This window comes from Coregonus lavaretus (assembly GCF_964263955.1).
Source record: "Coregonus lavaretus genome assembly, chromosome: 37".
NCBI lineage: Eukaryota > Metazoa > Chordata > Actinopteri > Salmoniformes > Salmonidae > Coregonus > Coregonus lavaretus.
In genome coordinates, this window is record NC_140024.1 from 2,926,393 (window position 1) to 2,953,876 (window position 27,484).

Here is a 27,484-nt window from a genome sequence, read left to right on the forward strand (position 1 = left end):
TTTAACAGGAAGACATTGAGACCTAGGTCTCTTTCAATGCGCCCCATATAATACAACAAATATACAAAAACACAGTAATGGGAAGCACAAATAAATCACCCAGAAAACAGTTACATTCCTCCACAAATAAGTCCCCAATCAATAGTTTTAATTGCCTGAACATCAAGATGAAATGTATTTTAAATTTTGTTCCAGCAATACGGCACATACAAATTTAAAGCAGATTTACCTAGCTCGATGGAGACCCTAAGACAGGGATGGGGAAACTCTAGGTCTCAGGGGCCTGATTGGTGTCACTTTTGCCCCAGATAACACACCCGACTCCAATAATCAACTAATCATGCTGTGTTTGCTTGGGATTGGGAAAAAGTGTGACACTACTCCAGCCCGAGGACAGGAGTTGCCCATCCCTGCCATAGGAACCTCAAGAGTAACCAATCAAATACATTTTTATTTGTCACATGCGCTTACTTACAAGCCCTTAACCAACAATGCAGTTCAAAAATAGAGTTACGAAAATATTTACTAAATTAAATAAAAAGTAACACAAAATAACAATAACGAGGCTATATACAGGGGGTACCGAGTCAATGTGCAGGGGTACAGGTTAGTCGAGGTAATTTGTACAGTTCTGTGAAAGGGTTAGGCAACTCGGGTGTCTATACTTCAACAGCAAAGTTAGATAATACGGAAGTTTATGCCCTAGCACTATACAGCTGATTCTAATAATCAACAAAATCAAAGTGTTTTTTTTAGTGCCTTTGAAATGGGGTATGGTAGTAGGTGTCAGACGCACCGGTTTGTGTTAAGAACTGCAATGCTGCTGGGTTTCACACAAGAGTTCCAGTCTGTAGCAAGAAAGGACCACAAAAAAAGCTGACAGAATTGCTGATTTCTGAAGCTGTTTTGATCAATTATTGCAATATTACATTTTCAAAATGTTTTTATGGATATGTAGTCATGAATCTGAGCTTCCATTATGTTGTGTAGCATCTAGATCTAGTCCTAACATGAAACGGATTTATAAAACATTGTGGAACACACTAAGGCACCACATTCCTAGTAGGCCTTGTACGTTGTGAGACGACATTGATTAAATGTCTCGTTTGGTCACAAGAATCAGGTCACGCGTTATCATGTGCCTAGGAAGGATTCGTAACTTTCTGTGGACTCTGCAATGAGCTGCGCTATGTTAGAAAATCGTACTGTATTCTTAAAATTAGCATAGTAGGCGTGGCTACCTGGAGAAAGAGCTAGCGAAGATCATTACAGTTCCCCTAGCAGCAGGATATTATGCTGGCACAATATGGCGGATAAAAAAATATAAAATAACAGTCCTTTTTGAATGAGTTATCCATATTACAATGTTTTGAAATGCGGGCTTTTATTTAAGGTTCCCTCATTACCATACAAAGTGACATCATCATTTGTGCTGCTGGCAGAAGACTACTACTAGCGCAAAGTCTTCCAACACATTGCAGGACAATGTAAACATGTAGCTAGCAGGCGCATAAATAGCTTCTTAAATTGCCAGTGTAGTAGGGATATGAGTTTTCGAATAGCATAGGTTTTTGTTTTTCAGTAACGCAAACCTGTTCGTATGGCGTATTCATCTCATTGCCTTCACGGTTAGTTGGTGTAAATTGCCATTTACTAGGCTAGGTAATCCCAAAACAGCCAGTTTTGATTCAGTCCGGTATAACATTAGTAACAAATCGAGATGGACTACTTGTTACAGGTGAAGATAGGTGCCCTCGTGGGTTTGTTGCTCCTGACCCTATTTTTCGGATTTATCCCTGCTCGGATGAAGTGGTTCAGAGAAACCAGTGGGACAGGTACGTTTCTGTAGGTAGCCTACAAGTTCTATATTAACTAGCTAGTTCCATGCTGTAACCCCGTATGCAATTCCACACTTGCGATGTGTTGAACAAACGTTATGCTTGCTTCGTCCCACAACAAGCCAGATGGCTCGTTGCGGAAGCTTACGTCCTTTCCTTCATCAACCAAACCTAAACTATTCGGTTTCAACAAAATAACGTTTCCCGTCAACAAGAGTCATATCCAATATCTCTATGTACAATACTTACAATTCGTGTTGAATGTGTCCTTCACTATCAAGTAAGCGTTTAAAACACGTTTTTATCCAGGGTGTCCCATTTTCCGCCTGTGTGGGCTGCCATGGCATTGTAGTCCATTCTAGACCACGCAGTCACGTGAGAGTAAACTACCACGTAATCTCCCACTTTTACAGGCGGGAATTGGGAGACCCTGGATAAAAACATGTTTTAAACGTTTATTCGATAGCGAAGGACACGTTCAACCTGACGAATCTTAAGTATTGTTCCTAGTTATATTGGATATGCCTCTGTTTATGGATAGCGTTATTTTGGTGAAACCGAATAGTTTAGGTTTGGTTGATAATGGATGCCAGAGTTAGTTGCGGGACGAAGCAAATCACATGCAAGTGTTTTTGCAATGCCTTCATAAATGTGATCAACATTTGCCTATCAACTTGTTTGCCAAATCCAATCAAATGTTTGCTGTGGGCTTGTGTTTATCTTTGTTTCTTCCATTGGTTTTATGACCGCCAAATTACAATTTACATTCCAATCAAATGTTATTCATTCATAATTTTTAGTAATCTACAAAAGATGTAACCTAAATCAGAGCTTTAAGGAAAGTTTTTCAAATGTATTTATCCACTACGGATTAGTTTGATTGGCTTATGGTAGTACAAACCTTTGATTTTAGCGCATAGGTCTACATTTAAAAGAAAGATGCCTCTAAAATAGCTGTGTATAGTTTACCATGGGTTGGAACCGAAATAATACTTTTCCAATGGTGAACATAACCGTAATTTGTTTTCTTCTGTTCCACTGTTTCCACAAGAAAAATAAAGTTCTGAACCGGTTCGAACCCCCAAAAAGTAACATATCGTTCCTTTCTGTTCCTTTTTAAACTTTGTTCCTCATATCATTGCTTTTTTTTAAATATATATATATTTGTTTTTACATTTAGCTCAACATTAAATTACTTCACCAATAGGTAGAGCATCTTGCTATGGAGTGGGCAAGCTATATACATGCATTTGACAGACAAGTGTAGTGTATGGTGTGAGATGCAACTGAAATTTCGAGGGTGAGAAGAGCGCTGGGAATCTTGTTCCTATGACATGCATGATCTGAATTAGGCCCACAGAATTATACCTACAGAGGAGCGGCTTCTATGAAGGAACTTTGAATGTCTTTGAACTTCAGAGAGTTGGCTTAACTAACATTGGACCAGAGCTAGCCCTTGATCATGACTCTCAGTTCCATTCCATTACACATAATTCCGCCTAGAGTTTGAGAGCTCGACCAAAGCTAGCTAGTTTGCTAACAGTGGCACCAGAATTAAAATAAAAACACACTTTCTTTTGTTAATAAATCCAATGTGAAACGCGATAAGTATAGTATCCTTAACTAGCATTGAAAAAGTTAATCCATTATCTAATAAAAAATCTCCCTAATTTCTGAATCGTGTGTAAAGTCAGTATCTACAGTAGACTATTCTTCGGAGGGAGGGAGGGAGGGGGAAGGGCAGGTAGCCTACACACACACAGGCAAAGATTTTCAGCTGGCAGGCAGGCAGACACTGGAATACATTTCTGAGTGACAGTGAGGGCTTTGCATAGGCGCTTTTTTGTGGGACTGGAAAAAAATGCTCGGAACTGATTCCTACTTACAAGCAAAAAATCAAACAGGAAGTACCAGTGACGCACTCAATACAGAAGTGGTCCGATGAAGTGGATGCTAAGCTACAGGACTGTTTCGCTAGCACAAACTCGAATATGTTCCGGGATTCGTCCGATGACATTGAGGAGTATATTACGTCAGTCACCGGCTTCATTAATAAGTGCATTGACGACGTCGTCCCCACAGTGATCGTAGGTACATATCCCAATCAGAACATAGATTTAAAGGCAACATCCGCACTGAGCTAAAGTCTCGAGCTGCCACTTGCAAGGACCGGGACACTAATCCAGACGCTTACAATAAATCCTGCTATGCCCTCCGACGAACCATCCAACAGGCAAAGCATCAATACAGGACTAAGACTGAATCCTACCGATTACAAAGGGGAAACCCAGCCGCGAGCTGCCTAGTGACGCGAGCCGACCAGAAGAGCTAAATGCCTTCTATGCTCGCTTCGAGGCAAGCAACACTGACCCAAGCATGAGAACACCAGCTGTTCCGGACAACTGTTTGATCACATTCTCTGTAGCCGATGTGAGTAAGCCGTTTAAACAGGTTAACATTCACAGGGCCAGATGGATTACCAGGACAAGTACTCAGAGCATGTGCTGACCAGCTGGCAAGTATCTTCACTGACATTTTCGACCTCTCCCTGACCCAGTCTGTACTACCTACATGTTTCAAGCAGACCACCATAGTCCCTGTGCCCATGAACGCCAAGGTAACCTGCCTAAATGACTACCGCCCCGTAGCACTCACGTCTGTAGCCATGAAGTGCTTTGAAAGGCTGGTAATGGCTCACATCAACACCATCATCCCAGAAACCCTGGACCCACTCCAATTTGCATACCGCCCCAACAGATCCACAGATGACGCAATCTCTATTGCACTCCACACTGCCCTTTCCCACCTGGACAAAAGGAACACCTACGTGAGAATGCTGTTCATTGACTACAGCTCAGCGTTCAACACCATAGTGCCCTCCAAGCTCATCACTAAGCTAAGGACCCTGGGACTTAAACATCTCCCTCTGCAACTGGATCCTGGACTTCCTGACGGGCCGCCCCCAGGTGGTAAGGGTAGGCAATAACACATATGCCACGCTGACCCTCAACACAGGGGGCCCTCAGGGGTGAGTGCTTAGTCCCATCCTGTACTCCTTGTTCACCCACGACTGCGTGGCCACGCATGACTCCAACACCATCAAGTTTGCAGATGACACAACGGTGGTAGGCCTGATCACCGACGACGATGAAGCAGCCACCCAAGCCACAGACTGTTCTCTGCTACTGCAAGTAGTACCGGAGCGCCAAGTCTAGGACCAAAAGGCTCCTTAACAGCTTCTACCCCAAAGCCATAAGACTGCTCAACAGTTAATCAAATGGCTACCCGGACTATTTGCATTGAGCCCCTTATTTTATTCTTTTTTTTGCTTTGACTCTTTTGCACAGGCTCGATGGACTCTAACCACACACCCACACATACGTCACTGACACTCCAACACACACACACACACACGCATGCATATTGACGCCCCACACATACATTCACATTCTCTCACACTCCTCACATACGCTGCTGCTACTCTCTGTTTATTAATACAACAGGTGTGACCTTACTGTGAAATGCTTACGAGACTTAACCAACAATGCAGAGTAAAAAAACTAAACAAAAATGTTAATAATATAAAATAGATATTAATATTATAATAGACTAAAGGAAAAATAGTAACACAATAACGGGTACGGGTTAGTCGAGGTAATTGTACATGTATAGTCACCCCTGCACATTGACATGGTACTGGTACCTCTTGTATATAGCCTGGTTATTGTTATTTTATTGTGTTAGTTTTTCCTTTAGTCTATTTAGCAAACAACATTTCTTATTATTATAACCAACAATGCAGAGTCATTTTTTTTAAGGGCTCATAAGTAAGCAAGGTCTACACCTATTGTATTCGGCGCATGTGACAAATAAATATTTATTTGAAATAACATTTTAACCAGTTCCCAAGCTTTTAAAGTAACGGTTCTGTTCCGGAACAGTATAGATCACTTTCGTTATCGGTTCTGTTCCTCAAATTGTTTTGTTCTTTTACGGTTTTCGGAACCAGTTCCAACCCATGTAGCTTACAATGGGGTTCTCTCCAAAAATTCTTATTTTGATGGAAAAAATAATGTGTGTGTGTGTATGTATATATGTATGTATATATATATATATATATATATATAGATAGATAGATAGATAGATAGATAGATAGATAGATAGATAGATAGATAGATAGATAGATATGTATTATAACATTTGCATAATTGATTTAGGCCTAGATTATCACATTTACTTCATTGATTTCTTAGGATAAGAAATCATTGAGTCTCCTCCAAGGCACAGGAGACAGACAGACTAGAGCAGTGGTATTCAAACTTTTTCACCGGGGAACCCATTTTTTCCCTGCCTGAATTTCTGGGGACCCCATTTAATTCTTTATTTTTTTACTAGAATTTCTCCCGACCTTACCCCACCCAAAATCTAATGACACAACCCTAAAATCTGTACATTTAGATTTTTACATCAACAAATAACCTTATAAATGAAAAGAAACCAATAAATACATTTAGTCAATTTATATTATCTTTCTGAAAAACGTGTATATTGGCCCATACAATAATCTGTACTCCTAAAATTATAATTAAATACAGTTATTGGTGACCCCACTGCAGTTCTCCAGAATCACTAGCTGACTTTGAATAACACTGGATTAGAGAGAGAGGGGGGGGAGAGAGTCACCTGACAGGGATGAAGCCCCTTAAGATGTCACATTCCAGTGAACACTCAACCCACAGACCTTCAGTGGAAGCAAAACAACAGCTGAGGTGCGTTCAGTTCGCTTGAACATTTGCTACGTTGCGGAACGGTTTGTACTGAACGACACGTTTCTCCAAAACTTTCTTGAACAGACTTTGAGGTATGTTTGGTGGGTGTGGCGAGGTGTGGCTTGAAGCGATGAGTGGCGTATTTAAAGGGCAGTGGCCATGCTGACAGCATTCCCCAACCCATAACAGAAACCCTCCCCGTTTTTCAACTGAGGTGCATTCAGTTTACTTGAACGTTTGATACGTTGCAGTTTGTACTGAACGACACATTTCCCCAAAACGTTCTTGAACAAACTTTGAGGTCCGTTTGCTCCCGTTTGGAAGGTGTGGCTTGAAGCAATGAGTGATGTATTTAAAGGGCAGTGGCCATGCGGACCATGCTGACAGCGTTCACCAACCCACAAACCAACCCCTACCCATTTTTCAACTGGTCGTTCAGTACAGCACCGTTTCCGTTCAATTGAACATAAAAACGTACTGATCACAGCCCTGTTTGTTGAGTACAGCACCGTTTCCGTTCAATTGAACGTTCCAGAAAGTAAAAAAAGTACTGAACGCAGCCCTGCTTAGGGTCAGAGGTAAATGTATTAGTGCAAACCGTAGCGCAACATTTGTAGACAGAAATCAAAGCTCTTAACATTGTGAGCGACCATTAAAAAAAAAGTGTTTTATTAAAAAGGCCTAAAAACAAGTGTTTCTTATTGGACAAGTTCAGGTAGGTCCCTCCCAGTTTCAGCCCATTTGCCTCAGTTTGGTTACTAGTGAATACACCCTTGCTTTTAACTTTCTCTTTAGACCCAGCAGTCTCTGTATGTCCGGCTGCCAATATATATTATACACGATGACTCAGGGCATTACTAAAACAATGAAGGACCGTAACATTTACAGTGATAAGAGACTGTTTAATGTGTGCCTAAATTGTATGGGCCATCCCTATCCCTTCAGCAGCATATTAAGACAGCTTTTGTTTTGCTAGGGCTGATTTGCTGATGAGTAGTTTTGACTTCTGTGTTTGTGCAATGCTGCTCAATACTTCCTTCAGGTCTCTGCAAGATGATTATCTCAGTTGCTTCTCTCTTTTCCTTTAAGCAGAGGGTGACATTAGGAGCTATCATGGCCGTTTCATTTCGGTGCTCCCTGAGTGTTTGATTGCACTTCTTGATCACTTCCAGTTTAGTTTTTTTTTATCAGTTAGTGGTATCTCCATAAGGTGTCTCTTTTCTGACCGGTTAACAGCTGATTTAGACCCATAAGAAAGATTAAATGATCAGTCGTCAGATAATCACACATTATTCATATCACAGCTTATGTCACATTAAGTGAAGGAAATGCATAGTTTCCTTGATTCAAAACTTAAGTTAATCAGACAACTTCAGTCAGGTAGCCATGAACTAATCCTTTGAACGGGTTAGGCAACTCCAGTGTCTATACTTCAGCAGCAAAGGTAGATAAGACGGAAGTAGGGCCTTGTAAACCAAAAGGGAGTAATGTAGAGCTCTACAGGTCTTCAGCTAAGTCCAGCCAACCGTTTGATACAGGATGCAGTCATGAGTATCGAAACTGTCACCCGTAACAAAGCGAAGGGCACTATGGTAGATTGCATCCAAAGGTTTAAGAGTAGTAGCAGCTGCACTTTGATAGAATGTGTCACCATAATCAAGAACAGATAAAAAGGTTGACTGAATAATCTGCTTCCTACTGCTTAGAGAAAGGCACGATCTGTTTCTGTAGAAAAAGCCAACTTTAAATCTTAGCTTCTTAACCAGCTCATCTATGTTTATTTTAAACGTCAAATCCATGTCAATCCAAATGCCTAAGTATTTATATACAGGAACACATTCGATTGGAGAACCATGAGTGAACATGTAGTTCATCAGAAAAATTATTACGAAAGTTTGTATTTTGTTTTGCCTGTATTAAGCACAAGTTTTAAATCGGCAAGGGATTCCTGCATAGCTATAAAATCTGACTGTAGTTTTGACACAGCCAAATCAACAGTTGCGGCAATAGCATACATAATAGTATCAGATTGACTAATGGTGTTTATAGAAATAGTGAAGAAAATAGGTCCCAAAATTGACCCCGTGGTACACCTTTATGTACTTCAAGAAATTCAGACTTCACCCCATCAATCACGATGGCCTGACTTCTGTCACTAAGATAATCATGAAACCATGAACAGGCGTCAGAGCTAAGGCCTATCGAGGACAACTTATTCAATAAAATAGCATGATCAACAGTATCAAAAGCTTTTGACAGGTCCACAAACAAGGCAGCACATTTCATTTCAGTGTCTGACAAGATCAGCATTGACAAGATCATTAACAACTAAAGTGGCTGCTGTAATAGTTTTATGACCAGGCCTAAACCCTGATTGGTTTACATTCAAAATACATTTTTCAACTAAAGAGCAAAGTTGTACATTTTACAAAGGATTCAAGAATCTTAGTTAGACAAGGAAGCCTTGAAATGGGGCGATAATTATTAAGATCACCACTATCCCCGCCCTTATCGAGTGGCAGCACGAGCTGATTTCCATATTTTTTACTTTACATACGTTTGGAATATTTCCTGATAACAATGTTAAATAAAAAATGTGGGTTATTGAGCCAACAACGATGGGCGCTGCACAGCTTAGTATTATGGAGTAACTACAATGTTGTTAATCCATCCTCAGTATTCTCCTATCACAGCTATTAAACTCTTAACTGTTTTTTAAAGTCACCATTGGCCTCATGGTGAAATCCCTGAGCGGTTTCCTTCCTCTCTGGCAACTGAGTTAGGAAGGATGCCTGTATCTTTGTAGTGACTGGGTGTATTGATACACCATCCAAAGTGTAATTAATAACTTCACCATGCTCAAAGGGATATTCAATATCTGATTTTTTTTTAATTACTTTGTTACCCATCTACCAATAGGTGCCCTTCTTTGCGAGGCATTGAAAAAAACTCCCTGGTCTTTGTGGTTGAATCTGTATTTGAAATTCACTGCTCGACTGTGTGGGGTACAGAGATGAGGCAGTCATTCATGCCTCCTGTAGCTCAATTGGTAGAGCATGGCGCTTGCAACGCCAGGGTTGTGGGTTCGATTTCCACGGGGGGCCATTATTAAAAATGTATGCACTCACTAACTGTAAGTCGCTCTGGATAAGAGCGTCTGCTAAAATGACTAAAATGTAAATGTAATTCAAAAATCATGTTAAACACTATTATTGCACATTTTCAGTCCATGCAAGTTATTATGACTTGTTCAGCACATTTGTACTCCTGAAATTATTGATTTAGGCTTGACACGACATAAAGGGGTTGAATGCTTATTGACTCAAGACATTTCAGCTTTTCATTTTTTATGAATTTGTAAAGATTTCCAAAAACATAATTCCAATTTGACATTATGGGATATTGTCAGTGACCCAAAAAAAAATCTCAATTTAATCTATTTTAAATTCAGGCTATAACAACAACACCAACAACAACGTGGAAATAGTCAAGGGGTGTGAATACTTTCTGAAGGCACTATATATGGCTAGGGTCAGGTATTTTTTATTCTAACCCCACCATCTGACCTGAATAGGAAGAGCTCTGGGTTCATTAACAGCTCACCTGATCAGGGCCCAAAGTTGTTCCTGGTCAGGTCACATGGTCAGGGAAAATCCCAGGGTCTGTCTATGTTGAGCATTAAACAGTAGCGATTTTTATCATGCAGAAACCCATCGGGTGGTCCTGAGTTTCATCAGCTGTTTTGCCGGAGGCGTCTTCCTGGCTGCCTGTCTGTTGGACATCATCCCAGACTACCTGTCAGACATCAATGCTGAGCTGGCCGCACGGAGGGTGGACGTAAGTCTCTTCTGTCTGTCAGCAACATCACAAAGTGTCATTGATGCCTGGCCACACTCATTTTACATTTTAGTCATTTAGCAGACGCTCTTATCCAGAGCGACTTACAGTTAGTGAGTGCATACATCTTCTTCTTTTTTTTCATACTGGCCCCCCGTGGGAAACGAACCCACAACCCTGGCATTGCAAGCGCCATGCTCTACCAACTGAGCTACACGGGGCCAGTATGAACACGGGGCCAGCTACTCCCATCCCCTTTGTAAAATGACAAAAAGCTATATGACTATCCATGACACAAACCAATGTATTAAGGGATAGTTACAATAGATACAACAGTTATACTTTAGTTATATTGTATCTGTAAAACAGTGTTCCCACATGGGGAAATGTGCTAGTTAGTGCAGAAGTTATTATAATTAATCCACAGGTTCATTACCTGGTGATGTGTTAAGGACTACTTACTTATTATCTATATTCCTAATCCTTGGCGTTTATTTAAACAGAACTCCTACTTTGGTTGTTTTCACCTCTGTATCTCAAACAGACCAGCTTCCCCCTCCCAGAGTTCGTCATGGCTGCAGGCTTCTTCACTGTGCTCATCATGGAGAGGATCGTTCTGAACTGCAGACAAGATGCCATGCAAGGATCAGACCAGGAGAGAGCACCTCTGATGCAGGCCAACGGGCACGGCCATGGGCACGGGCAGGGGAGAGCCTCGTCCACCGACCTGGAGGGTAGTGCCCACCACGTCCACATGGACCTCCAGGCCCACTCCTCCTTTCGCTCGTTCATGCTCTTTTTCTCACTCTCCCTCCATTCTGTGTTCGAGGGCCTGGCCATCGGGCTGCAGACCACAGACTCAAAGGTAGGTGCTGGAGAGCGAGCTGTACTTAAATTGCGCAATAGGGCCATTCGTTTTAGCTTGCCCGGGGCACATATTAGACCATTCCGTTGGTCCTAAAAGTGAAATCTCTGCCCACCTGTGGCACTGGGTCAGCTAAAACAAACGCACCAATACATTTCAAATACATGCCAATACTTTCCAAGTGTATTTTCAAATACATTCCAATAATATTCAACTACTTCTTTCTTCAAATGAAAATACAATTTGTATTATTTATACTGAACAGAAATATAAACGCAACATGCAACAATTTCAAAGATTTTACAGTTCATTTCAGTACATTTCACATGACTGGGAATACAGATATGCATCTGTTGGTCACAATGCCTTAAAAAAAAAAAAGATAGGGGCATGGATCAGAAAACCAGTCAGTATCTGGTGTGACCACTATTTGCCTCATGCAGCGCGACATCTCCTTTGCATAGAGTTGGCCTGTGGAATGTTGTCCCTCTCCTCTTCAATGGCTGTGCGAAGTTGCTGGATATTGGCGGGAACTGGAACACACTGTCGTACATGTCGATCCAGAGCATCCCAAACATGCTCAATGGGTGACATGTCTGGTGAGTATGCAGGCCATGGAAGAACTGGGACATTTTCAGCTTCCAGGAATTGTGTACAGATCCTTGCAACATGGGGCCGTGCATTATCATGCTGAAACATGAGGTGATGGCGGCGTTGAATGGCACGACAATGGGCCTCAGGATCTAGTCACGGTATGTTTCTCTGTGCATTCAAATTGCCATCGATTAAATGCAATTGTGTTCGTTGTGCGTAGCTTATGCCTGCCCATACCATAACCCCACTGCCACCCTGGGGCAGTCTGTTTACAACGCCATACAAGTGTTCTGCGGTTGTGAGGCCGGTTGGACGTACTGCCAAATTCTGCTCTGGTGGACATTCCTGCAGTCAGCATGCCAAAGTTGAAACGTCTAGGAGCAACAACGACTCAGCCGCAAAGTGGTAGGCCACACAAGTTCAGAGAACGAGACCACCGAGTGCTGAAGTGCGTAGCACGTAAAAATCGTCTGTCCTCGATTGCAACACTCACTACTGAGTTCCAAACTGCTTCTGGAAACAACGTTAGCACAAGAACTGTTCGTCAGGAGCTTCATGAAATGGGTTTCCATGGCCGAGCAGCCGCACACAAGCCTAAGATCACCATGCGCAATGCCAAGCGTCGGCTGGAGTGGTGTAAAGCTCGCCGCCATTGGACTCTGGAGCAGTGGAAACGCGTTCTCTGGAGTGATGAATCACACTTCACCATCTGGCAGTCCAACAGACAAATCTGGGTTTGGCAGATGCCAGGAGAACGCTACCTGCCCCAATGCATAGTACCAACTGTAAAGTTTGGTAGAGGAGGAATAATGGTCTGGGGCTGTTTTTAATGGTTCGGGCTTGGCCCCTTAGTTCCAGTGAAGGGAAATCTTAACACTACAGCATACAATGACATTCTAGATGATTCTGTGCTTCCAACTTTGTGGCAACAGTTTGGGAAAGGCCCTTTCCTGTTTCAGCATGACAATGCCCCCGTACAAAAAGCGAGGTCCATACAGAAATGGTTTGTCTCGATCGGTGTGGAATAACTTTTCTGGCCTGCACAGAGCCCTGACCAGGCCCGACCTCCCTAATGCTCTTGTGGCTGAATGAAAGCAAGTCCCTGCAACAATGTTCCAACATCTAGTGGAAAGCCTTCCCAGAAGAGTGGAGGCTGTTATATCAGCAAAGGTGGGACCAACTCCATATTAATGCCCATGATTTTGGAATGCGATGTTCGACAAGCAGGTGTCCACATACTTTTGGTCATGTAGTGTATCTGTCTAGTTAACTGTTTAGCTATTACAGCACATTTATGTTTTCGTCCCAAAAAAACATTCCATTGATACAGGGCTGGCTTACCGAACGGGCACGCAGGCCATGTGTCCTGGGGCCTCGACCTCCAGGGGGCCCCCCAACTCCCCCTGGAGGACGGGTGGGTGCCCCACATAACAAAATGTGTAGAATTGCAGGAAATGAGCTTTAAAACTGCAACATTTTCTCTCAGCCTCATGGCATACTGTGAACAAAAGCATAAGATGAGCTATAAAAACAGCAAAAGCAGCTACTCTTCCTGGGGTCCAAACACATTAAGCCACTTACATTACATATAAAACAGTACAACATATGACATTATTACACCCCTACATATCTACAATAAGAAATGTATAATACCACCATACAACAATGTGCCTGTGTGTAGAGTGCGTGTGCTAGCGTTTGTGTGCGTATGCGTGTCTGTACCTTTGTGTGTGTCTCTTCACAGTCCCCGCTGTTCCATAAGGTGTATTTTTATCTGTTTTCTAAAATCTGATTCTACTGCTTGCATCAGTTACATGATGTGGAATAGAGTTTCATGTAGTCATGGCTTTATGTAGTACTGTGCGCCTCCCATAGTCTGTTCTGGACTTGGGGATTGTGAAGAGACCTCTGGTGGCATGTCTTGTGGGGTATGCATGGGTGTCCGAGCTGTGTGCTGGTAGTTTAAACAGACAGCTTGGTGCATTCAGCTTGTCAACACTTCTTACAAAAACAAGTAGTGATGAAGTCAATCTCTACTCCAATTTGAGCCATGAGAGATTGACATGCATATCATTAATGTTAGAGCCCTGTGTACATTTTAAGGTTTATCTTAGCCTCATGACAAAATGTCTAGAATAGCATTATAAATCTGCAAATGCTTCTCTCTGCACCATGGCAAAATGTGTTGAAATGCAGGAAGTTAGCTTTGAGGTCGGTGCCCCGGGCCCCCAAATGCAGTAGTCCGGCCCTGCATCGACACTGCAAATTAGCCCATACAAAGTTTTTGAACGACTCATATGATTCTTTTTGACGAATCAAACGATTAACTTCGCCATTGTATTTGTTGGGATTTTGTTCAATCGCGTTGAATCTAATCATGTGAATATAAATACAAATGTGTGAACCGCAAACAGTAATGTTAGGAAAAAATATTAGATGTAGCCTTTCTTCTGGATTATATGGCTGCAAAACTTTTGTAGATACTTCCAGTTTATTTGGGCATCCAATGTATGGGACATTGCTACTCAATATATGCTAGTCCGCCTGCAAAGTAAACACTTCTAAAGTAGCGAAGATAAACATGACTAAACTAGAAAAGGTACATTTCTTGAACATTTGTGGGCTTGCTTCAGCTGAAGATTTGTAGGCTACATAGCCATTTGATCTTTTGATCTATTGAATGACCAAATTATTTTATAAAGGCATAGAACGTATTTGGTTGTAATGTTGCAATGTTTTACAAGGGTGGTCAACCAACCTCCAGAAGAGCTACTGGGTGTGCAGGCTTTTGTTCCAGTCCTCTAACAAACCACATTTTAGAAATGAGCTGCTCAACCGGACCTTTGTCAACAAACAGCATGACAGAAATATGATGGTAAGATTTCGAACTACCGGCAGTTTCTTTGAGAAGATACAGTGCCTTCGGAAAGTATTCAGACCCCTTGACTTTTTCCACATTTTGTTACGTTACAGCCTTATTCTAAAATTGATGAAATATGACAAAGCGAAGACAGGTTTGTAGAAATTTTTACAAATGTATTAAAAGCTTAAAACAGAAAAGCATTATTTACCTAAGTATTCATACCCTTTGCTATGAGACCCGAAATTGAGCTCAGGTGCATCCTGTTTCCATTGATCATCCTTGACATGTTTCTACAACTTGATTTGAGTCCACCTGTGGTAAATTCAATTGATTGGACATGATTTGGAGAGGCACCCACCTGTCTATATAAGGTCCCACAGTTGACAATTTATGTCAGAGCAAAAACCAAGCCATGAGGTCGAAGGAATTGTCCGTGGAGCTCAGAGACAGGATTGTGTCAAGGCACAGATCTGGGGAAGGGTACAATAAAATGTCTGCAGCATTGAAGGTCCCCAAGAACAGAGTGGCCTCCATCATTCTTAAATGGAAGACGTTTGGAACCACCAAGACTCTTCCTAGAGTTGGCCACCCGGCCAAACTGAGCAATCGGGGTAGAAGGGCCTTGGTCAGGGAGGTGACCAACAACCCAATGGTCACTCTGACAGAGCTCTAGAGTTCCTCTGTGGAGATGGGAGAACCATCCAGAAGGACAGCCATCTCTGCAGCACTCCACTAATCAGGCCTTTATGGTAGAGTGGCCAGACAGAAGCCACTCCTCTGTAAAAGGCACATGACAACCCGCTTGGAGATTGCCAAAAGGCACCTAAAGACTCTCAGACCATGAGGTCTGATGAATCCAAGATTAAACTCTTTGGCCTGAATGCCAAGCATCACATCTGGAGGATACCTGGCACCATCCCTACGGTGAAGCATGGTGGTGGCAGCATCATGCTGTGGGGATGTTTTTCAGCGGCAGGGACTGGGAAACTAGTCAGAATCGAGGTACAGAGAGATCATTGATGAAAACCTACTCCAGAGCCCTCAGGAACTCAGACGGGGATGAAGGTTCACCTTCCAACAGGACAACGACCCTAAGCACACAGCCAAGACGACGCAGGAGTGGCTTCGGGACAAGTCTCTGAACGTCCTTGAGTGGCCCAGCCAGAGCCCGGACTTGAACCCGATCTAACATCTCTGGAGAGACCTGATAATAGCTGTGCAGCAACACTCCCCATCCAACCTGATAGAGCTTGAGAGGATCTGCAGAGAAGAATGGGAGAAACTCCCCAAATGAAGGTGTGCCAAGCATGTAGCATCATACCCAAGAAGACTCGATGCTGTAATTGCTGCCAAAGCTGCTTCAACAAAGTACTGAGTAAAGGGTCTGAATACTTATGTAAATGTGATATTTCAGTTTTTTATTTGTAATAACTTAAATAAACAATTTAATCAATTTTAGAATAAGGCTGTAATGTAACAAAATGTGGAAAAGGGGTTTGAATACTTTCCGAAGGCACTGTATATAAAGCGATCTGCACATTTTGAATAAATACACCCATTTCACTTTTGCATGTCAAAAACCGAATGACCACTGCTGCACATGCTGCCACTGTTTCGAACAGATTAGATTATACTATTTAGAACGACCAGCCAGCTGACGATCGAACGAGTGCACCATGGAGAACGCAACAAGCATGCAGATGCAATAAGTGAAAATACATTATCTAAATACCGGTAGTTTCTTTTGAAGATCTATAAAGTGATCTGTGCATTTGAACAACCTCATAAATACACCTATTTCATGCTTTGAAGTCCCTAGGGCAATTCAGACAGCTGACAGAGGATTTTTAGAATGAAGAATGTTTTAATTGACTGTTTTGTATCTTAATGTGTATATTGTCTATATTTATGTTGATCTATACTTGTATGTGCCTGTTTTTGAATTGTGCAGGGCTCATTTGTAAAAGAGACTTTAGTCTCAACATGACTCCCCTGTTGAAATTAATAATAAAAACTAGAGATGACTAAAATGTCACAAAGCATGATACATACATTCATACATGCATACACACACACACACACATATATATATATATATATATATATATATATATATATATATATATATATATATATATATATATATATATACATACAGTGAGGGAATTAAATATTTGATCCCCTGCTGATTTTGTACGTTTGCCCACTGACTAAGACATGATCAGTCTATAATTGTAATGGTAGGTTTATTTGAACAGTGAGCGACAGAATAACAACAAAAAAATCCAGAAAAACGCATGTCAAAAATGTTATAAATTGATTTGCATTTTAATGAGGGAAATAAGTATTTGACCCCCTCTCAATCAGAAAGATTTCTAGCTCCCAGGTGTCTTCTTTACAGGTAACGAGCTGAGATTAGGAGCACACTCTTAAAGGGAGTGCTCCTAATCTCAGTTTGTTACCTGTATAAAAGACACCTGTCCACAGAAGCAATCAATCAATCAGATTCCAAACTCTCCACCATGGCCAAGACCAAAGAGCTCTCCAAGGATGTCAGGGACAAGATTGTAGACCTACACAAGGCTGGAATGGGCTACAAGACCATCGCCAAGCAGCTTGGTGAGAAGGTGACAACAGTTGGTGCGATTATTCGCAAATGGAAGAAACGCAAAAGAACTGTCAATCTCCCTCGGCCTGGGGCTCCATGCAAGATCTCACCTTGTGGAGTTGCAATGAGAACGGTGAGGAATCAGCCCAGAACTATGCGGGAGGATCTTGGCAATGATCTCAAGGCAGCAGGGACCATAGTCACCAAAAAAACTATTGGTAACACACTACGCCGTGAAGGACTGAAATCCTGCAGCGCCCGCAAGGTCCCCCTGCTCAAGAAAGCAAATATACAGGCCCGTCTGAAGTTTGCCAATGAACATCTGAATGATAGCCAGTCTCCAGACCTTAATCCCATAGAAAATCTGGGGAGGGAGCTGAAGGTTCGAGTTGCCAAACGTCAGCCTCGAAACCTTAATGACTTGGAGAAGATCTGCAAAGAGGAGTGGGACAAAATCCCTCCTGAGATGTGTGTAAACCTGGTGGCCAACTACAAGAAATGTCTGACCTCTGTGATTGCCAACAAGGGTTTTGCCACCAAGTACTAAGTCATGTTTTGCAGAGGGGTCAAATACTTATTTCCCTCATTAAAATGCAAATCAATTTAGATTGCCAAGAGCAGCGCATACGTACATACCCCAACCAGAAGCCATGGATTACAGGAAACATCCGCACTGAGCTAAAGGGTAGAGCTGCCGCTTTCAAGGAACGGGACTCTAACCCGGACGCTTATAAGAAATCCCGCTATGACCTCCGACGAACCATCAAACAGGCAAAGAGTCAATACAGGTCTAAGATTGAATCATACTACACTGGCTCTGACGCTCGTCGGATGTGGCAGGGCTTGAAAACTATTACAGACTACAAAGGGAAGCACAGCCGCGAGCTGCCCAGTGACACAAGCCTACCAGACGAGCTAAACCACTTCTATGCTCGCTTCGAGGCAAGCAACACTGAAGCATGCATGAGAGCACCAGCTGTTCCGGACGACTATGTGATCACGCTCTCCGTAGCCGATGTGAGTAAGACTTTTAAGCAGGTCAACATTCACAAGGCCGCAGGGCCAGACGGATTACCAGGACGTGTACTCCGAGCATGTGCTGACCAACTGGCAAGTGTCTTCACTGACATTTTCAACATGTCCCTGACTGAGTCTGTAATACCAACATGTTTCAAGCAGACCACCATAGTCCCCGTGCCCAAGAACGCTAAGATAACCTGCCTAAATGACTACCGACCCGTGGCACTGACGTCTGTAGCCATGAAGTGCTTTGAAAGACTGGTCATGGCTCACATCAACAGCATAATCCCAGAAACCCTAGACCCACTCCAATTTGCATACCGCCCCAACAGATCCACAGATGATGCAATCTCTATCGCACTCCACACTGCCCTTTCCCACCTGGACAAGAGGAACACCTACGTGAGAATGCTATTCATTGACTACAGCTCAGCATTCAACACCATAGTGCCCTCAAAGCTCATCACTAAGCTAAGGATCCTGGGAATAAACACCTCCCTCTGCAACTGGATCCTGGACTTCCTGACGGGCCGCCCCCAGGTGGTAAGGGTAGGTAACAACACATCTGCCACACTGATCCTCAACACGGGGGCCCCTCAGGGGTGCGTGCTCAGTCCCCTCCTGTACTCTCTGTTCACCCATGACTGCATGGCCAGGCACGACTCCAACACCATCATTAAGTTTGCCGACGACACAACAGTGGTAGGCCTGATCACCGACAACGATGAGACAGCCTATAGGGAGGAGGTCAGAGATCTGGCCGTGTGGTGCCAGGACAACAACCTCTCCCTCAACGTGACCAAGACAAAGGAGATGATTGTGGACTACAGGAAAAAAAAGAGGACTGAGCACGCCCCCATTCTCATCGACGGGGCTGTAGTGGAACAGGTTGAGAGCTTCAAGTTCCTTGGTGTCCACATCACCAACGAACTATCATGGTCCAAACACACCAAGACAGTCGTGAAGAGGGCACGACAAAGCCTATTCCCCCTCAGGAGACTAAAAAGATTTGGCATGGGTCCTCAGATCCTCAAAAAATTCTACAGCTGCACCATCGAGAGCATCCTGACTGGTTGCATCACCGCCTGGTATGGCAACTGCTTGGCCTCTGACCGCAAGGCACTACAGAGGGTAGTGCGTACGGCCCAGTACATCACTGGGGCAAAGCTCCCTGCCATCCAGGACCTCTATACCAGGCGGTGTCAGAGGAAGGCCCTCAAAATTGTCAAAGACTCCAGTCACCCTAGTCATAGACTGTTCTCTCTGCTACCGCACGGCAAGCGGTACCGGAGTGCCAAGTCTAGGTCCAAAAGACTTCTCAACAGCTTCTACCCCCAAGCCATAAGACTCCTGAACAGCTAATCATGGCTACCCGGACTATTTGCACTGCCCCCCCACCCCATCCTTTTTACGCTGCTGCTACTCTGTTAAGTATTTATGCATAGTCACTTTAACTCTACCCACATGTACATATTACCTCAACTACCTCAACTAGCCGGTGCCCCCGCACATTGACTATGCAACGGTATCCCCCTGTATATATAGCCTCCCTACTGTCACTTTATTCTATTGTATATATAGCCTCCCTACTGTCACTTTATTTTTTACTTCTGCTCTTTTTTTCTCAACACTTTTTTGTTGTTGTTTTATTCTTACTTTTTTGTTTAAAATAAATGCACTGTTGGTTAAGGGCTGTAAGTAAGCATTTCACTGTAATGTCTGCACCTGTTGTATTCGGCGCATGTGACCAATAAAATTTGATTTGATTTGATTTGATTTGATCTAAACTAGCAACGGTCACAGCAAATTAACGTTCTTATTTCATCAACACTGTCAAGTACAAGTATATTAAGGTTATAATATTGTAGAGAATAATCTAATGATTAATTATATGTGCTGTATAATGACATGGGGCAAAGAACTTAATTTCGTAGCACCCTTTTGAGTTGGCCCGTTTTTCTCTAAATTCTAGAGCAGTGAGTGTACGCACTATAGACTTGAAATTGACATGGGAGCTATAGCTAGCTAGCTGCTTATCAAAGGTAGATAACTGGTTTATTTGACCAAAACATCTACCAAACTATTAACTAATGTTTCTCAAAATTACTGTAGCTGACTAATTAATTTTATCATGCTTTGTGATTTGAAGGTCTCAGAAATCAATAATGAAGTAAGATCAGGATGGCTTCCAGAGTATGAGATGTTTTATTGACAAAGACAAGCAGAGACAAAACAGGCATCGAAGCAGGAAGACCTGACAGGGCGCACAGGCGAAAACTCTAGTACAGATGTCAAGTACATTTTCTCAAAGCCTTACTTCCTTGTTCATCTCTGTTTTATACCTGGTTTTGCGTCATAATGTGCCTTGCAGTAATTGGTTACAGTAATCAAATTCAACATATCACAACAGCGTGAGTGTAGAGTTTTTCAATAAACCGGTAGACCCTATTTGGCTAAGCTTCCAGGTGACAAACTTAATCATTATATCAATATTGTGGACATGAGACTACATATACAAGTAGCAAATTAGGGGCTGGAGTGTACAACAAGGCCTTCTCTCTCTCGACCTTGGGGGGAAAACCCTCCTTATCTTAGACTCAATGGATTCTTAAAAATATTTAATACGTTTCAGAAATCACCTGCAGGATGACCCCATATTCTATGAGAAAGTATTTTTTTTTGTATATGCCCGTTGGACATCACTGCCCATTTGAGCTTACAAACTAAACACACATAGGCATGTTTTAGATATTTTGAGAATGACAAATCATTATGATTTATGTGTCTATTGCAAATCACTATGACCCTGCCTCTGTCTAAACCTTTATTACATTCAATGGCAGCGGGAGCACCTACAGTGGGGAAAAAAAGTATTTAGTCAGCCACCAATTGTGCAAGTTCTCCCACTTAAAAAGATGAGAGAGGCCTGTAATTTTCATCATAGGTACACGTCAACTATGACAGACAAAATGAGAAAAATATATCCAGAAAATCACATTGTAGGATTTTTAATGAATTTATTTGCAAATGATGGTGGAAAATAAGTATTTGGTCAATAACAAAAGTTTCTCAATAATTTGTTATATACCCTTTGTTGGCAATGACACAGGTCAAACTTTTTCTGTAAGTCTTCACAAGGTTTTCACACACTGTTGCTGGTATTTTGGCCCATTCCTCCATGCAGATCTCCTCTAGAGCAGTGATGTTTTGGGGCTGTCGCTGGGCAACACGGACTTTCAACTCCCTCCAAAGATTTTCTATGGGGTTGAGATCTGGAGACTGGCTAGGCCACTCCAGGACCTTGAAATGCTTCTTACAAAGCCACTCCTTCGTTGCCCGGGCGGTGTGTTTGGGATCATTGTCATGCTGAAAGACCCAGCCACGTTTCATCTTCAATGCCCTTGCTGATGGAAGGAGGTTTTCACTCAAAATCTCACGATACATGGCCCCATTCATTCTTTCCTTTACACGGATCAGTCGTCCTGGTCCCTTTGCAGAAAAACAGCCCCAAAGCATGATGTTTCCACCCCCATGCTTCACAGTAGGTATGGTGTTCTTTGGATGCAACTCAGCATTCTTTGTCCTCCAAACATAACGAGTTGAGTTTTTACCAAAAAGTTATATTTTGGTTTCATCTGACCATATGACATTCTCCCAATCCTCTTCTGGATCATCCAAATGCACTCTAGCAAACTTCAGACGGGCCTGGACATGTACTGGCTTAAGCAGGGGGACACGTCTGGCACTGCAGGATTTGAGTCCCTGGCGGCGTAGTGTGTTACTGATGGTAGGCTTTGTTACTTTGGTCCCAGCTCTCTGCAGGTCATTCACTAGGTCCCCCTGTGTGGTTCTGGGATTTTTGCTCACCGTTCTTGTGATCATTTTGACCCCACGGGGTGAGATCTTGCGTGGAGCCCCAGATCGAGGGAGATTATCAGTGGTCTTGTATGTCTACCATTTCCTAATAATTGCTCCCACAGTTGATTTCTTCAAACCAAGCTGCTTACCTATTGCAGATTCAGTCTTCCCAGCCTGGTGCAGGTCTACAATTTTGTTTTTGGTGTCCTTTGACAGCTCTTTGGTCTTGACCATAGTGGAGTTTGGAGTGTGACTGTTTGAGGTTGTGGACAGGTGTCTTTTATACTGATAACAAGTTCAAACAAGTGCCATTAATACAGGTAACGTGTGGAGGACAGAGGAGCCTCTTAAAGAAGAAGTTACAGGTCTGTGAGAGCCAGAAATCTTGCTTGTTTGTAGGTGACCCAAATACTTATTTTCCACCATAATTTGCAAATAAATTCATAAAAAATCCTACAATGTTATTTTCTGGATTTTCTTTCTCAATTTGTCTGTCATAGTTGACGTGTACATATGATGAAAATTACAGGCCTCTCTCATCTTTTTAAGTGGGAGAACTTGCACAATTGGTGGCTGACTAAATACTTTTTTCCCCCACTGTATGACCTCCTTTGCCGACAGCCAACAGTGATACACCCGGTTTTATGCTGTTTTAGTGCACACAACATGTCGCCCTGTCACCTACAGTAGAACATGATAAACACCATGGGGGAAACAATCAAATTGGCCAGTCACAGTCATGCTTTTTTGTCCTACCAGAGCCGCGATCAGACAGTTCTAGCTAGTGTATCCCTCTGTCCTTCGACTGTCCTACAATTAGCTTTTTGCTTTAGCACCATCTGTACCTGAAAGAGCAGATCTAGTCTCCTGTGCGGAAGAAAGCCGTCTGGTGCGAGAGACTCATTGGGAGGGAGACTAGAGCCAGAGAGGAAGAGGTGAAGCGACCAATGCGTTTCTATGGGCTTATTTTGAACCTAAGCTTGTCGCCTGCCTTCCCGCCTTTGGGACAACGACTCCCATTGTTAGGGCGGAGACATGAGCATCTCGTCATTGTATACAGATCAATGCTAGAGCATACCCAGAAGTTCTGACTGAGCGCACATTTGAGCTCCCCCAGGACAGTCCATTTACTTTGTGCTGTTAATTGATGCTATTTACTTTTAATCCGTCTGTCTGCATATTTCAAGACATGGCATATAGGGGTGTAGTGAGATAGCCAATGGGCTGGACACTTCTCTTCTCATCACCTGTCCTGACAAAAACGTATACTAAAAACATTGAAATCAATCAATCCGCCATCATTAACACAATGGAAGAATATAAATAATTTATTAAAATGGCATGGGCGACCGAGGAAAAACTAATTGGTACAACATGTGTGGTTCCCTTGCACGTGCTGAACAAATGTAATTAAACCGCTGAAAACCCTCCTACTTGCTGGCCAACAGATTTTCTCGTGGAGTTTTCATTCAATAGGGTTTTCTGTACATTTATCTTAAGCCATCCCTTTAAATACGATGTACCTTTTTAGTTAGAATTTTGTCCACAGACTCACTCGAATTGTTTTTAGATTGAATGGGTTCAGAATATTATGGATCATGAAAGAAAGCTTTCTAATAAGCATATTTGTCTCAGTTTCAGCACCAATTGGTTAATAAAATAAATACTTGTAGATTATTTAGGGTTAGAAAAGTATTTATAAATCATAAACTGGTAAAGAGCCTTTATGCACGAAAGAAAGAACTGTGTTTTGATTCATTCTGAAAATCCCACATTCAGTTCTTCAACCATGGTAATGTTGGAAGATTAGTGTACATATAATTATAATAGGGAGAATAGAGTACAATGGTAGGCTATACCCTCGTCTATTGCCTGCACTAACCATGGAAATGTGACTATACAGCCAACTATTGCGCCATGCGTCGGGATCAAACTGTGCTCCGCTCCATAACGATTTAATTAGCCTACATTTTTATTTTTATTTTTTATAAATATTATCAACTGTTACTAATGATCCTCAGCAACAACCACATGGCTGTGACAGCGTTTAGAGGAAGCAAATGTAGGTAAACAAAACAATGTAATGAAATGGAATGAAAGTGTAGGCTGTACCAACTGAAGGGAACTAAAAGTAAATTGGCAGTTCAATATGTGTGGTTGTTAGGTCTGCTGACGGTCGATTCTGATTGTGGCTAATATTTAACATGATAGGAATAGGAAACAGAGAATGTCGGGGTAGCCTATAATTAATACATTCGAGAGTGCCCATCCCTGCAAGTTAAAAGGCTGTACAATTTTTTATTCTGCATAATGGCACAGCATTTCATAAACAATACTGTGGGAAAGTTTATATGCTTCAGTTTGCTGCCATATGATTGGTTTCACATTTGTCTCCAGCGATTTATAAGGTCAAATATATCTAAAACAAGTGTCATTTTATATTTAGAAATCCCTTATCCAAACGAGTTACTCATTTACCTAGCTTTTATCAATAGCTCTTACCAAGTTGTAAATTACAGTGCAGGGAGAATGCTGTTATTTCTATCTAGGGAAAAAATAAAGTAGATGTTTCTAACCCCTGCTTTTCATGTGATGTGCTCTTGGACTTTATCTAAACGTACAGTTCTCCTTTGCACTGTATTGTCCTTTGTTGGTATTCAGGGAAGTCTCTTTCCATCACAAAAGCATAGTGAAAGTTATTGCTGTGCTTAGAAAGAGAACGCCCTAGGACAACTCTTTCCAATCACCCGTAGTGTCAGGAGGTTTAGAGTTTCTTGTTCATTTATGCAATGTAGAGAGGCAGAGGGAAGCGAGACACACATGATTTCCATGCACTTTCTCTCACATCCTCAGTATAACATCACTCACACAGCATGCACCACATCTGACGAGATATTTTACTAAGTCAATACACTATAAAGACATGCAAGTTTCTGACAAAACAGATGGCCTGGGTCGTGAACTTAATTTGATATTAGACTACTTTTGAGGTCTGAAAACATCTGAATACTTTAAACTATGGAGTATAATTTCATTTTTAAACTGCTTTCTCTGGTTGATCAAATACCCTTATCTGGCTTGAAGTGACAGAGCTATTTAGGCTAACCTGTTTATAGACTTTTCAAAGAATTATAAATGACGTGTAATTTATACAGCAGTCATTTATACAGCTTGTGTTTATTATACAGCTTTCTTCATCTTATTGCGATGAAGAAAGAGAAAGGAAGTAGGAGAGGAATTTAACCTCATTCGATCTCGCTTTCTCTCCATCCTATCCAGGTATTAGAGATCTGCATCGCCATTGTGGTTCACAAGAGCATCATCGTGTTCAGCCTATCGGTGAAGCTGGTGCAGAGCGCGGTCCCGCCCATGTGGGTTGCGGCCTACGTGGGCGTCTTCGCCATGATGTCTCCGCTGGGAATCGCAGTGGGCATCGGGGTTATCGAGGCCCAGCTGGCGGCAGGCGTTTTGATCCAGGCCATCCTGGAGGGGCTGGCGGCCGGGACCTTTATTTACATCACCTTCATGGAGATCCTGCCTCACGAGCTGAACTCCCCGGAGAACCAGCTGCTCAAGGTGTTCTTCATCCTGCTGGGCTTCAGCGTCATGGCGGGCCTCACCTTCCTGGGCTGAGAGGATGTCACCCACTGGAGCAACTGACCTAGCAGGAATATGGGTGTGGCTCATATGAATCATGGGACTTGATGTTGTGTACTAGGGTCGCAATAAGAGGAGGTGTCTCAGGGAGACGGCCAACATAAAACCGGTCCCGTTTTACTGCAGTGTTGGTGCAGGGGAGATTACAGTGCCCATGTCTGGCTGTGCCCGTGTGCCACTTTTATTTAAGGGTCACAGCTGTTCTTACTCTGTATTTTTGTTTTTAAAGGTGTGATACTCATTGGTATTTTTTATCCTGCTTTTAGCATAGATTTTAATTTCACAGCCAAGGATGGTAAGACAGTCTTTCATTTAAGAACTTTTAATGATTTCAAATCGATTAGATTTAGTGAGGTACTTCTTTTTAATTTGATTGTTTTAGCACTGGGAAAAAAATAAGCACACAGAATGTATTGGTTGTTTATCCTGTTGCATACATACCAGTGGTTGGTTATCTTTCTTTTAAAGTATCAATTTTTTAACAATCGCTGTTTGTAACCTTTTGCACATAACTGAAGATCACTGAAAAAAGAGCTGTTTGAACTGACGTCATGATTGCCTGGTCTCTTTGGCAATTGACGGGTGGCAAGGAGTGGAATGTTAGCTAAAAAGACTGGTACCCAGACTAACTTGATATCTCTTAATAGTCTAATTAATCCGTCGCATCAATATCTCATTATGTATACAGGGTCAAATGTAAATTGCATCATGTTTACCCTTTTGGATGTGTGCCCAACGTGAGCACTATTTTGGAGCCTCCACAGTTAAGTTGAAGTATTAAATGCTTTATCGCCATTGTGGAACAAAAATTGTTTTCACCTTGAGAACTATACTATGCCTTACAAATTAATAAAGAAGATGTTTTATTGTCACACAGCGGATAGGTGCAGTGAAATGTATTTTACAGGGTCAGCCATAGTAGTACGGTGCCCCTGGAGCAAATTAGGGTTAAGTGCCTTGCTCAAGGGCACATCGGCAGATTTTTCACCTTGTCGGCTAATATGCAAAGACAAAACATTGTGATTAACACAGTATTGTCTGTAAAATCAACAGAAGTGTTAAATGTACCTAAGTATATCAATGTTAAATGTCTAACATTTTTTATTTCACATGTCAGATACTTGAATGATTTGTATGGAGAGATACTTCTTGTCCTTCAGCGTTAAAACACCATCTTGGTATAAGTAATGTTTTCCCAGGGTTTTTACCTCATGTCATCACTTTGTGTGGAGGCATCATTCATTTCGTAATTGACATGATGCAATTGAGAGAGTGTATTGTCAGTGCCACATCACGAGTTTGATACAGAGCAATAGTCCGGTTGCTTTTTGGAGAACAATATATTTAGAGAGATTATGAAGTTATTTTAACAGAGGTTAAGAACTTCAATTTAAGCACGTGTTTTCCTGACTCGGTTCGTCATTGTGTTGATAGTTTCCCTACCCCAGCATTGAGTCATGTTTCTGTTGTTAACAAGGCTTCAAGTTTATAACAACACTATCTCAAGTGCTTCCTCTTACTGCTCCATTCTCCTCTCTGACACTGTTGCAGTAAAATGATGATTAAACAAGTTGG

General features: G+C 42.1%; 1 protein-coding gene across 1 annotated transcript; it reads left to right on the forward strand.

Moving 5' to 3' along the window:
• The first annotated feature begins 970 nt into the window (after positions 1 to 970).
• Positions 971 to 27,484, forward strand: LOC311111506 (zinc transporter ZIP1-like). Its single transcript, XM_084154242.1, has 4 exons — positions 971 to 1,835; positions 10,314 to 10,444; positions 10,989 to 11,309; positions 25,532 to 27,484. The coding sequence occupies exons 1-4, from the start codon at positions 1,721 to 1,723 to the stop codon at positions 25,883 to 25,885; spliced, it is 921 nt and encodes a 306-aa protein (XP_084010368.1). The 5' UTR covers positions 971 to 1,720; the 3' UTR covers positions 25,886 to 27,484.

What these genes read in the sequence shown, in the direction of transcription:
- LOC311111506 (XM_084154242.1), top strand. Translation starts at nt 1,721, where the DNA reads ATGGACTACTTGTTACAGGTGAAGATAGGTGCCCTCGTGGGTTTGTTG. An exon ending in CAGAGAAACCAGTGGGACAG is followed by an intron (nt 1,836 to 10,313) that starts GTACGTTTCTGT and finishes TTTATCATGCAG; the next exon opens with AAACCCATCGGGTGGTCCTG. An exon ending in TGCAGACCACAGACTCAAAG is followed by an intron (nt 11,310 to 25,531) that starts GTAGGTGCTGGA and finishes CATCCTATCCAG; the next exon opens with GTATTAGAGATCTGCATCGC.